The sequence below is a fragment of the Sarcophilus harrisii genome, chromosome 2, assembly GCF_902635505.1.
Source record: "Sarcophilus harrisii chromosome 2, mSarHar1.11, whole genome shotgun sequence".
Lineage (NCBI taxonomy): Eukaryota > Metazoa > Chordata > Mammalia > Dasyuromorphia > Dasyuridae > Sarcophilus > Sarcophilus harrisii.
Window position 1 is genome coordinate 37,866,124 of NC_045427.1, and position 14,209 is coordinate 37,880,332.

At 39.0% G+C, this 14,209-nt stretch overlaps 1 protein-coding gene across 1 annotated transcript in view; it reads left to right on the forward strand.

The window, feature by feature from the left end:
* HYDIN (HYDIN axonemal central pair apparatus protein) overlaps nt 1–14,209 on the forward strand; it is a 404,272-nt gene that overhangs the window by 210,735 nt on the left and 179,328 nt on the right. The window contains exon 19 of the mRNA XM_031949959.1: nt 9,623–9,861. Within this exon, the coding sequence (XP_031805819.1) occupies nt 9,623–9,861 (239 nt within the window). The remainder of the gene's footprint in view (nt 1–9,622; nt 9,862–14,209) is intronic.

The following is a 14,209-nucleotide window of genomic DNA, read 5'->3' on the forward strand; positions in this document are numbered from 1 at the left end:
TTCCAATCCACCCTCCACATAGCTCCCAAAATAATTTTCCTAAAGCACAAGTGTGATCTTGCCCCTCCCATGCTCAAGCATCTTCAATAGCTGTTTGTGGGGTTTCTGATAAAATGCAAGCTCCTTTTTCACGTCCATAGTCCTTCACACTCTGACTCTAGGTTCTCTTCATGTTCTCTGTGTTAGATCTAGCCCAATTAGGTCACTTGCTGTTCCTTGAGTTTGGTGTTCTCTCTCCTATTCTATAATTGCACAGGCTTTATCTAAGGCTAGCATCCTCATGTCCCTCGCTTCCTTTAAAGCCCACCTCCTGTGAAAATCTTAACCAGATTCCCCTACTCTTAAGTGTCTCCTCCTTTTGAAATGATTTTATGCTTCTTGATATGTGTATATATTGTACTCTTTGGGACAATACAAGTTCTTTGACAGGGATGAATATTCCTTTTTGTCTTTAAATTCATATTATTGAGAAAAATGCCTTGCACATAGTGGAGGCTTAGCAGATGTGTGGCTGAATAGAATTTTGTTGCTGAATGGAATATCTGTCTTGAATCCCAGGGTAAAGATCACATCCAGATGTAGAGATTTAGGGACAAATTGGGACCATTCACTAGAGCTGAGTACTCTCTGTTGGATATCTACATTTGGCAGCAAAAATTTCTCCAAATGAAATATTTTGTGGTAACTCAGTATTATTCATGCCAGGAAAGGGAAAAAAGGAGGAAGCTTATGGAGAAATATCACATATTTTAGAGAGATTTATTAAAGAATATTTTTATGGCCAGTTGAATACAAAAGTAGGATGTTATGGCTTCCAAATCTTCATATAGATAATATAGCATATATGACAGCTCCTTCAAAGATGATGTCTCAACTTTTCCTTTTTGTACAGCAATGGTTCCTTCTCTGATATATGACAAAGATGCCTCCTTTAAGGAGATTTTAGGATTGGTCTCTGTTTCCAGATGTGCCTTTCTGGGATTTTCAAGTGTGGAATTGCATGGAGAGGAATAAAAATATGCAATTGGGGTGTTTTTAGTTTATTCAAGCTTACCTATCAAAGGAGATGTGGAAGGATTTATCTGTGATTCCAGTTGCTATGATGATGTTTGGGCCATATTCTTTGAACACTAATATGTGAAAATAGAATTAAGGAAACAGAACCCTCATGTTGGGGGGTTGAAAGTCGAAGAAAGCAAGAAGCAATTCAAGCTCCACAAGCTCCTCAAGATAACCAAGTTATCTTGTCACAATTTGTGATATTAAGTGAAAGCAGAACTGCACAATTCTAGTTCTCTTACAGTTTCATCAACAAGAAGAATATGTGTCTGTCTGAGTGAGAAAAAGACAGTTAGAGACAGAGAGCGAGACAGGGGGAGGAGGAGAGAGACAGAGACAGAGAGACAAAGACAGAGGGGGAGGGAGAGAGAGACAGAGGAAGAGAGACAGAGACAGAGAGAAAAAGAGTTGAGAGAAAAAGACAGTGAGAGAGAAGTAGGAGACATGAAGAGAGAGACAGAAAAACAAGGGGGGGGTAAAGGGAGAGACAGACAGAGAGAGAGACAGAGTCAGGGGGGAGAGAGAGACAGAGAAAGAGAAAGACAGAGAGATTGAGAGACAGTGAGGGAAAAGAGAGAGAGTGAAAGACAGACAGAGACACAGGAGACATGAAGAGAGAACATAGACATAGAGAAAAGAGAAAAAACAAGAGAGACAGAGACAGAGACAGAGAGGGGAAGGAAAGAGAAACAGAGGGGGAGAGAGAGATTCAGAGGGGGGTATGAAAGAGAGGGTGAGGGGGAGAGAGGGAGGAAGAGAGAGAGGGAAAGAGGCAGGGAAGGAGGGAGAGAGAGACAGAAAGAGACAGAGAAACAGACAGAGACAGAGAGAAGAGAGAGAGAGAGAGAGTCAGAGAGGTAGAGAGGCAAAGAGAAAGAAAGATACAGAGAGACAGAGACAGACGAAACATGGAGAGAGAGAGACTCAGAGACAGAGAGAGGACATTCAGGAGAAACAGAGAGAGCCACACAGAGAACATGAACACAAATACTTTGGATCAAGAAACAATTAAAGATTCTAAGGAAAAACTAGAATAAATGCATTTTTCATCCAAGGTCCCTACTGAGAAATGACCAGAAGCCTTTGGCTACTACTTACTATGTACCAGGCACTGTCTTAAATACTGGGAATACAAAAAGAAAGGGAAAAAACCTCACAAAAAGCCCACAGTGTTAATGTGGGAGACAACATGCTAACAACTATGTGCAAACAAGACATATACAGGAAAGATAATCTAATCATCAACAAAGGAAGGCACTAGCATTAAAAGGGATAGTGAATATTCCATAATCCATTTCCCCCCAAAATCAGTCAATAGTAAATCCTACTGATGACATGAAGTCTTACTCCAAAAAAGAAATGATATATTTGTGTGTGTGTGTGTGTATATATATATATATATATATATATATATATATATATATATATATTTGATATATTTGAATATATGACAAGATGGTAGAATCAAGATTGCAGAGTAACAGGAATAAAGATAATAAAGATCCCTTTTCCCCCTGCCCAAAAAACCCTCCAAATTGATGTGGAATATTAAGCCAAAAACAAATGGGCAAATCCAAGGAAAAGAATCTCAATGAGTTATTTTTCTAGCTCAGGTTGGGAGAGGGAGCCAGACACAGAAGTCTGTGCATATTGCGAATGAGGTTTGACCAGGAATCGGTCAACAAGGAACACCCTCCTGCACAAAGACTCTCTGTACCCACACAGGAAGGGCACAAAATCCCTCATTGAACCTCTATAAGTGATGGTTGTGCCATCCACTGCCAAGCTCCAAGCTCCAAATCCAGGACACTTGTGCCTAGAGATGGCAAAGAGCTATGGACAGAGCGTAACAAGTCAGAAGCAAGCAACAACTGGGGGGCTCAGACCCAGGAACAGAGGGGGGTCTCCATTTCCACTTCTAGCCGGGTGTGAAACCTGTGGAGGAATAATCAGAATCAGACAGAAATCCCAGACCAAAGGATTCCTAGAGGGAAACTTGCTGCAATTCTCCACTGAAATAGCAGAACCATCCAGCTAACTAGTCAGTGGCTGAATCCAGCATCAAGCTGCAGTTTTTCACCAAACCCAGGTGAGCTCAGACCAGAAATCTGACTCCTCTGGATCAGCCCTCTTTGGAAACTTCAAAAAGTTGCAGGTCTCCAGCCTGAGCTGTCCTTATGATCCAGGAATAAATTAGCACTCGGTACCATAAGAAAGAAACCCCAAGATGAGCACTGACCTCTCTCTAGACATTCATGAAACCTGGCCAAACATCAAGTCCAGAGTCAGGAAGCAGACTGGGGAATGAATCCCCCCACAAAAGCTATTATAGTAAAAGGGATACCCAAGTCACAAATCTTGGAGTGAAGAGAATTGCTCCAAAATATTTGTAAGCAAAACCTCAAAGGAAAACACAGCTTGGAAATAAATTCAATTAGGATCCTAGAGAGATAATACAGAAGTTTTTTTTTTGGGGGGGGGTATCAAAAAGTATTTAAAATATTTTCACAAATGAAACCATTTCTATTTCAAGTAATCTTAAAAGCAAACTGTTCAGATCTCTTAGAACTAAGAGGGCAAAATGATAGAAAGCATCCACCACCATTGCCTGAAGAGAGCCCCAACATGAGAACTATAAAGAAGGTTATGACCAAAGTCCAGAGCTTCCAGGCCAAAGAAAACCATACTGCAGGCAGCCAGAAAGAAAGAATTCAAGTACTTTGGATTCAGTGAGGATCACGTACAACTTGGCAGCAACCACTCTGAAGGAACGAAAAATTAATAATCCATAAGGCAAAGGTCAAGCATAATTTCCTCAGCAAAACTTAGTTTAATCATATGAGAAGAAAATGGACCTTTATTTAAAAGGAAGATTTCGAAGTATTCCTGGTGAAAAGAGTTAGGTAAAACGCTTGAAGTTTGGTAAAATTTAACTTTTTAAGTTTTAAAGTTAACTTTAACTTAAGTTAGGTAGAGTTAGGTAAAACGCTTGAAGTGCAAACACTAGAGTCAAGAAAAACGTACAAAAGTAAAAGTGAATGAGTAATCCTAAGGTATTAAACCAGGGTAAACTGCTCATACTCTAATATAGAAACATGTCACATATGTTTTCTTTATATGCACTCACCTAAATACATACATAATTATTTATATACGTATGGGAATATACATACACTCAGATATCTATGCATATATATGTGCACCTATATTTATGTATGTTTAGATATATGTATAATTTCTTTCTGTTTTTTTAGATTTGACCAATTTGTAAAAATTTGTTTTCCTTGATTATATCTGTTTGTATGAGGGTTTCTGTTTTTGCAGTCTCAATTGAGTCAGAGTGGAGTGAGGAGGAGGAGAAAGCCTGTATTTATCTTGATTTTTGAAATAATAAAATGTAATTTCAAAAAATATAATTGACAAGATCAGAATTATGTCCCTTTAAGAAAGACTGTTGGCATCCTGGTGCGATGATTCGTGCCTCATTATTATTTGTGACATTTTCTGTGCTTGAATTTTAGTAAACATTTATTATAACATTCCATTTTGTGACATTTTCTGTGCTTGAATTTTAATAAACATTTATTATGCCATTCCATTTATGTAAGTGCTGATGGAATGAATAATATGAATAAGCAAACACATTCTCATTTAGAAAAACTCATTTTAGTTGTATTTCACATTGAACCTTAAATCTTTTTAAAAAATGTTATTTGAGGTAGTTTTCTAATTGATTCTTTATAAGACTGCAAGGTGTTTATGGATCTTACCTGTGTCTTGCTCACAGGAACAAGCTCATCTCTGTTTTTCTGCTTCTTTTAAAGTGCCAGATAAAATTCCACCTTCTCCAAGAAGCTTTTTCTGATTCTCTTGCATACTAGTGCCTTCTGTCTATTGCCTTTCTCCAGTTTATCCTGTATATATTTTGTTTGCAAGTAGCTATTTGCTTCTTGTCTTCCCTAGTGACTGCAAGGACTATTTTTGCCTTTCTTTGTATGCCCAGTGCTTACCACAATGTCTGGCATACAGTAAGTGCCTACTAAATGCTTCTTGGCTGAGCAGTTTTATAACATACTTAATTATTCTTAAATCATTACTTATTTTCAACATTCTTTTCTTCTTAATTTTTGAGTTCCAAATTATCTTCCTTCTTCCTATCCTTTGCCCTATCCACTGGGAAGGCAAGGAGCATGGTATCACTTATTAGATATGAAATCATGAAAAACATATTTGCATATTAGCCATATTTCAGAAAAAGCATGAAAAATAAAATGAGAAAATTATACTTCACTTTGCACCCAGAGTTCATCAGTTCTCTTTCTGGCGATGGAGAGCATTTTTCCATCATGGATTCTTTGGAATTGTCTTGGATCATTGTATTGTTCAGAGTAGCCAAGTCTTCCACAGTTGATTATCATTACAACATTGCTGTTGCTTTGCTCAATGATCTCCCAGTTTTCCACATTTCACTTTGCATCAGTTCATTGAGCCTTCATTCATTAAGCATGCCTTTGCCACCACAAAGAGTTGCTATAAACATTTTTGTACATAAATCTCCTTTTTCATAGTAGTATTACTGGGTGAAAGGGTAGGCACAGTTTTATAGCCCTGTGGCTATAGTTTCAAATTGTTTTCTAGAATGGTTGGGCCAGGTCACAGCTCCATGACAGTTTATTGGTACACCTATTTTTCTCTCATCTCCAGCATTTATTATTTCTGATAGAGGTGAAGTGTTACTTTGGAGTTGTTGTAATTTGCATTTCTCTAATCAATAGTGATTTAGAATTTTTTTTTCACATGATCATAGATAGCTTTGATTTCTTCTTCTGAAAACTGCCTGTTCATATGTTTTGACTATTTATCATTTGGGGAATGGCTCTTATTTTTGTAAATTTGACTCTCTTCTATATTCAATATATATTTGAGAATGGTGTTTTTATCAGAGAAACTTGCTATAAAATTTTTTCATATTACTTCATTGTCTATGGTAACTTTAACAATGTGTAGTTTTTCTAATTATCTATTTTAATTAGGTCTGTTTTGCTTTTGCTTTGTCTGAGATCATGATCGCTGCTCCTGCCTTTTTTTAAACCTCTGTTGAAGCATGTTAGATTCTAATTCAGCTGTTTATTTTAATGTTGTCTGTGTCTTTCTGTTTCAAATGGGTCTCTTGTAAATAATATAATGTTGGATCCTAATTTTTAACCCATTCTGCTATGCTTCTGTTTTGTAGGTGAGCTCATACCATTCACTTTCACAGTTATTATTATTATGTATTTCCCTTCATCCCATTATCGTCTGTTTCTTCCTTTATCTCTCTTTTTATTCCTCCCTTGTCAAAAGTCTATTTTCCTTCTAACCATTATTTCCTCTTTATCACCCCTTCTCTTTATGATTATTTCTGGGCCCAGTTTCTTGTTTAATGCTGTTGCTTACCTAACAGATATCTCAATGGACTAACACAGTGGACAACCAAGTATATGATATATCCTGAACAATGTTCACGATTTATTCATTTCATTTTTGCCTTGTGATTGACCACTTTGAAGTGGTCACAGATTTCACTGCAGAGATCCCCAACTTAACCATCCAAACAGAAGCATCCAGAGGTCATCCATAGAGTGTTCCTTCCACCTGCTATCTACCATTTGCTCCATGAAAAAATCAAATGTCTTTGGCAAGCTTACATGTCCCAATTTGGTTTCTTGCTTAATATTAACAAAATTTTGCTGAACAGAGTCTCCATGGTTTCATCCATCAAGGTATCTTGTAAGAATAATGTAGACTTTGTTGGACGAGAGGTTTGGATGCCATGCTTTCAATTGAGCCAAGGCTTAAACAATAAACCAAGTGGAAACTCCTATTTATTCACTACATTGCTTAGTCAGTGATGGTCGTCTGTAGGAAATCAGATGCCAAAGTCAGCCATTCCATTCTCAAGATTTCATCCAGGATGACCCTGACATCTGTCTAGGTTGTTCTCACATGAAGATTTAATGGCGATAAAGTGGACGTGTTGTGTGGGAGTTACCAACGTCCCCTTGATCACTTTTTGTGATGCAAATGACGCCTGTGAATTTTCCCCCGATCCCATATTTTAGATATGTTAAAGATTGATCCCTTAAATTCTTTTAAAAACTCTGTTACCTTCAGCCCAGATTTCTGCTATATGTATTTGGTCCAGTTACTTTCCCTAATTGCATTTTCTCAAGCCTAATTTTAATGTCAACATATTGTACATCAGAAGCTAAGGTGATTTTTGTTGTTGTTTGTTTGCTTGTTTTATCCCTTTTGATATGATTTTTCTTTTCTTTTTTTCTTTTTTTTTTTGCTGAGGCAATAGGGATTAAGTGACTTGCCAGCTAGGAAGTGTTAAGTGTCTGAGATCAGATTTCAACTTAGGGCCTCCTGACTTCAGGGCTGGTGCTTTCCACTGCACCACCTAGCTGCCCCTTGATATGATTTTTCTTGCATAAAATGATGAATATGGAAATATGTTTAGAAGAATTGCACATATTTAAACTATATCAGATTTCTTGCCGTGTAGGGGAGGGGGCAAAGTAGGAGAGAGAAAGCAAAATTTAGAACACGAGATTTTGCAAAGGTGAATATTGAAAACTATCTTTGCATGTATTTGGAAAAATAAAATATTAGTAAAGAAAAAAATTATCATTGGTAGCATAAAAAAGAAACTAACATGAGACCAAATGTGCCAGTTTCATAGTCACAAATGATGAAACTAAGTTCCTTTAAAAAAAGAGGGCTTGGAGTCCATGGACTGATCTTGGACAGATTTCAGGGATTCTGTGAACTTGGATGGGGGAAGAGGATTATACATTTTTCCCACTAAACTCTGACTAAAAGTTTGTATTTCCCTCAATTATTTAACAACAGTATTCAGCTAAGGGGCCTGTGGTCCTCCCAATACTGCCAAAGGAGTCCAGGAAACACAAAAATGTCAAGAACTCTTCACTCCGTTATTTTCTTACTTATTTCACCTCTAAGGTTTCTTGCAGTCATCTGTTTTAGGTAAATTTCAAGCCAAAGCTGTTTGCAGACCCCACCACACACTTCACTATTTACAATACGTCCACCAGCATCTTCTGTATTGATGATGATTCCAGATGCATTTTGATTCTAACATGGCACTGTACTCGATTGTCATTTCTCTCCCCTTAGCTAGGAGGTCCTGTGTTCATTAGTTACGGAAACTGATTCTTTTAGCCTCCTCCTGTGGACGATTGCTTTCAATTGGTTAAACTTCCACAGAAGTTTCATAAGTTCCCTAAACTATAGAAAATAGTAAAAGACTAAGTCAATGTTTTCACCTTTTGCTCTAGTCTCTTAGTATACGAAAGCAGTTAATTCAGAAATGACTTCCATATTGATAACCAATTATTTCCTGACTATTAAACTAGTCATTTTCATCTCTTTTGTGATATTAAGGGGTACAATATAATTTTCATTCTTCCTACTGTTGTTTAGTATCTCCCCTACTTGCCATTCTAAAATGAATTTGATAGCTATGGTTGGATTGACCACTGGACCTAAAGTCAGAAAGACCTGAATTCAGACCAAACTCAGATATTTCCTAGCTGTGTGATCCTAACACACCTAAACTGCCTCAGTTTCCTCCTTTATGGCAAAACTTAAACTGTGGATTGTGACCCTATCTGAGATTGGGTAGCTGAAAGTGGGAGTCATAAAAAATTTGGCAACAGTAAAAGCTTTCTGAATGCCCTGCGTCCTGCAGTATCAATATCCTGCCAAGATTTAATTCTTTATATAGAAATAAACAAGCACATTCATCTCATTAGTATGCAAATTTGCTTTCATCTTTAATAAATGGTCTAATTGTATGTTTACCAAAGAATTGTTTTAAAATAAATTTCCTTATGATTTATTTTCAATAAATATTTGATTTGTATATCTGTTTTTATACCTATGTACACAGGGTCACTTAAGCATTTCCCCCAGAAAGAGATCATGAGTGGAAAAAGTTTAAGAAGCCCTGCTCTATGGAATGGGTATAATAAAAGTACCTACCTTTCAGGGTTGTTGTGAGAATCGAATGAGATAATGTTTGTGGAAAACTTTAGAAAACTTAAAGCTCTCTAAAGATGCTAATTAATAGTTACCATTGCCCCTTCCATTTAGCTGCAACTTCCTTATATCATCTAGTTTCATTTATTGAGAGACTATCAATATATATTTGGTTTGGTTCCCACATAACTACTCTCTGATTATTGGCCAAAGATCTTCCATTTAGAGTACCAGAATTCAAATTCATGTCTAAATAATTTAAACATTATGACTATTATTTGCTTCCGCCGTCCTTGCAAAAGGGAGAAGGAGGGAGACATAAAACTAAGAGCCACAGTGGGCTTTCATTTCCAAAGAGTGCCCTTTTTAGGTAGAAAATCATTTTTGTTGGTCATTTTTTGTAGAAAAAATGGTTTCCCTCTGGGATCAAGCCTTTTTTCAGACGCTTCTAGGGTTTGACATGCATCCAGTGGAAGCGGAAGCATACTTTGGCTGGGAACTTTTTGATCTTGTATTGCAGGCGAACAAAAAGTCCCTGTGGAAGATTTCGCCCGATGAAGGCATCGTTCCTCCGGAAAGTGAAGTTCTCCTGACGGTGACGGCCAACCTGGACGACATGCTGCCCTTCAGTGACATGATTGTTCTGTCCATTCAGAACAGCAGCAGCTACCAGATCCCCGTCAAGGCTGTGGGGAAGGGAACCACAATTGTCTCTGACAAGCCTTTCGCCCCAGAGCTCAACTTGGGGGCCCACTTCAGGTAGGGGGCTTTCGGCCTCGGAGGTCGTTTCACACCATGTTGGACGCCTTTTGTTTGTCAGTCACCTAAATTTCCCTCCTTCCCCGCCCTCTCCAGAGAACCATTTCTCTTAACACAATCTTTTTTTCTTTTAAAGAAAGAAAAAAAGGAAGAAGAGAAAAAACATTCAAAACTGATCAACACCTCCAAAAACCCGACCTTGTATGGAATTAGCTCAAAGGCATTTGCTGAGGTGGCACTGTAGTAGGAATGGTAACAAACTTCTATTCATCGTTTGGGGTACACTCTCCCATAAAGCACTGCCACCCCTGAGAAGAGTGGGCAAATGCAAGGGAATGGAGGCGGCCTTGGAAACTCGGCCCATGGATGGCGAAGGCCCTTTCTCGGGGTCCATGGGGCTTTCTCTGGGCACAGAGAATCTGCTGCATAGACTGACTGCTTCCCTGCACTCTTTGGAACCTCAACTTCAAAGGCCTGAACTGGCACTGACTGGGGTTAGCTTCCTCAAAGCTAGGAATCTCTCTCTCTCTCTCTCTCTCTCTCTCTCTCTCTCTCTCTCTCTCTCATTTCTCTCTCTCTCTCTCTCTCTCATTTCTCTTCCTCTCATCTTCTCTCTCTGTGCCTCTGTCCCTGTCTCTGTATTTTTTTGTCTCTATCTCCTCCTGTCTCTTTCTCTGTGTGTCTCTCTCATCCCCCCCCCCCATCTCTCTCATACTTGCTCTTCTTACGTTTTTCCTTCACAAAAATATCTGTACTCAACAAACACCAAATAAAATAAGTGTTTCCATAAATATTATAGAAGAGGAGGGAATCACACACAACATTGTAAATCTCTAATATGTACAGCTTGCTTGTCTTTATAGGTATATAATAAATCAACTTTATTATAAGGCACAATTATACAACATAATTTTCAAAGTTGACCTGCTTATCTGGAATTCCTTCTGGTCTTCCTCAGCTCTATTCTGTCCTTATCTTATTTTTGAAACCTTATTCTAGTCTGAACTTTACCCCCCATCTTACCCCCAATTGGAAAAAAGGGTAAATCCTTGTAATAAATATGCAAAGTCAAGCAAAGCATATTCCCCCATTGATTATAGCCAAAAATCTGTGGCCCGTTCTGTGCCTCGAGCATCCTGTATCTGTCCAGAGATGGGCAGCAGTTTTTAATCAGTCCTCTGGAATTATGGCTAGGCATAGCACTAATTAGAGGGCTCAAGTCTTTCAGATTTATTTTTCTTTATGTTATGGTTATAATTATGTAAAGGCTTCTCTGGTTCTGCTTGGAAAGTGTCTCCTTATCTCTTTTTGAGTCCTAATGTTGCTCTTTCTAATTTCAGTTGGGTCAATATTTGTAATTGCTCATAAGAAAAAGTATTCATAATGTTTATGGCACGTCTAGGTTTTCAAAACATTTTTCCTCCAATAAACTGCTAACATAGGCAGTGCAAACATCCTTATTATTAGTTTAGGGATAAGAATACTCTACCAGGATCACACAGGTAGAAGTAGCAGAGGAGAGATTTGAACCCAGACTCTTGAATCAAATCACATGTTTGTTCCACTCTAGCACAAGGTGACTGATATCAGGGAATCAGAAAGGTTTCTCAGCTCAAAACTGCTAAGCTTTGGGAGTTTCTCTGCATCTTAGTTACCTGCATGTGGAATTCCAGTGGCAAATTTTGATAGGACACTGACATCACCTTTCTATCCAAACTACTTTCCTTTGTATTTAGGGAATAAAAATTAATCTTAATGGTAGGCTAAGCAAAATATAATTATGAAGGTAAAAGGCTCCTGTAGAAATCTAATTGAAAATACTTTTTTGGATTATGTCCAACCAGTATTTTCCCAGTTTATTCCATCACTGGAGCCAAGAGACCCATGCAGGATACGATGGCTGGTTTCGATCTGACCCTTAATGAGGAGCTTCAGGTTCTTTTTCTCCTCCTTTTTGGTCCTTTATACCCATTTATCAGAAGGTTGAAGAAAATCACTTAAAGGAGAGTAGAAGGGTACTCAGTGTATAACAGAAATCAGGCACGGGACAGCGATTTATTTACTCTCAATCAATTAAAAAAGTATTGATTGCAGCAGCTAGATGGTGCAGTGGATAAAGCACCAGTCCTGCAGCCAGAGGGATCTAAGTTCAAGCTTGACTTTAGACACTGGACACTTACCAGCTGTGTGACCCTGAGCAAGTCCCAACCACCTTTTACACACACACACACGCACACACACACACACACACACACACACACACACACAAGCATTTGTTAGGCTCCTACTATAAACCAGGTCCTGTACCAGATGCTAGAGATATAAAGACAAAAAAATGAGAAAATTTTTATTTTAAAAAGAGTTTATATTTTAATGTGAAAGATAAGTGTAAATCATATGCATAGATTTGTATGTGTGTATGTATATATGTATATATACCTGTAGGTGTATGTTTATATTTACATAATATACTTTTGTATACACACATTTACATAGGTACACTTCTATGGAGAATAAATATAAATCTAAACATTTATATAAAAATAAATGTAAATATAAAATTGAAAATACATATTTTTGTCAACAAGCATTTAGTACACATTTACCATGGGTAGGCACAGTGTCGAGTGCTAGGGATACAAAGAAAGACACAGGATAGTTCCTGCCCTCAAGGAGCTTACAGTCTAGCAGGGAAGACAACATGGAAACAAATATATCCAAGCTATATAGAGGACAAATTGTAAGTGACCCACACAAGTAATGCATTAGAATTTAGAGGGATGAGGAAGCTCCAGAGGAGTTGGGCTTTTCAAAGTAGGTCAGTACTAGGTTGATTCTGTTTGGGTTTCATTTTATTTTGTGGCCAGGCAGTTGGAGGCAGGTGCCCAGAAGTGCTAAGCATCTCGGGTCACATTTGAACTCAGGTCCTCTGGACTTCAGGGCCAGTGCTCCCTCCACTGCACCTCCTTTCTGCTGTATTTTAAAGCAAGAGAGGGACTCTGGGAGGTGGAGCTAAGGAGAGAGTGCATTCCAAGCATGTGGGCTGCCAGAACTCATACCCAGAGAGAGAAGATGTCAGTGGAGAGCAGTTTAGCTGGACAACCAAGTACATGAGGAGAAATAATGTCTAATGAGTCTGGAAGGATAAGTTGTGTCCAGGCTGTGTGGGGATTAAGCCCTTTGCTTCCTTCTCCTAACACTGATGTCACCCTGCCAAAGCTCAGTTTGGGATTACACCGACCATCTTTGTTCCTGCACATGCTGCTGAATGAGGCTGGAGAAAATCATGGAACCATGATGCTTGAGTCCACTACAAACTTGTATTACATACTTTAATTTACATAAATTTGATGGGGAGCCTTAATGGACCCCTCAAGACAAGGCAGTTATTTTTATTCCACCCTAATGTATTTGTTTCCCACTCACCACTTTTTTCAAACCTTTCCATTCCTCCACAAACCACTTGCAACTCTCTCCTCCATCCTCTCAGCTAAGAATCTTGCCTCATATTTCACTGAAAAAAAAAATGAGAATATTTACCACGAAATTTGCCTTCTTCTCTGCTCCTCATCTCACATAAAAATGTGGTCCTCTTCAAACACCAGGGTCACATGCCCTCCTCCCTTCTCCTGCAGATTGCTCCCCCTGTCCCACCAGGCTCCCTGTGCACTGGCGGTTTCCCTCCTGCCCGCAGACATGCCCATGACAAGCGCCCACATCCTCCAAAAACCTCACTTGGTCCTCCATCCCTTCTAGCCATTGCGTCCTCTCGCCTCCCTTTGAAGGCTAAGCTCCTTGAGAAGGTGGTCTCTGATCCCATCTCCACTTCCTTTCCTCTTGTTCTTTTCTTAATTCTTGGTAGTCTGGCTCCCATCCTCGCCATTTCACAGAAACTACTCTCTCCACAGTTGCCAGTGACTTCTCCAACACCAAATCCAATGGCTCTTTCTCGATTCCCATCCTTCCTGACTTCTCCATAGCTCTGATAGGGTCAGCCAGCCTCTTCCCCTCAATCCTCTGGGTTTTTGCAGCACTGGTTCCTTTTGGTTCTCCTCCCTGATTGGCCTCTTCAGTCCCCTCTGCTGCATTTTCACCTGGGCCCCACCTAACAAGGCTCTGTCTTGGATCGCCTTCTCTTTTCCCTGCCAGCCATTTTTCTTGATGCTTTTGCCAACCCCCACGTCTCCATGCCGATGGATCTCAAGTCTACTCTTCTAGTCACAGCTTGTCTGATGATCTCCTGACTCATCTCTCCAACTGCCTGTTGGCTATCTATCTGGAGCCGGCCAATATTCTGCAGACATCTTATACTCAGCTTGTCCCAAACTAAAATCATCCCCCTCTCCAA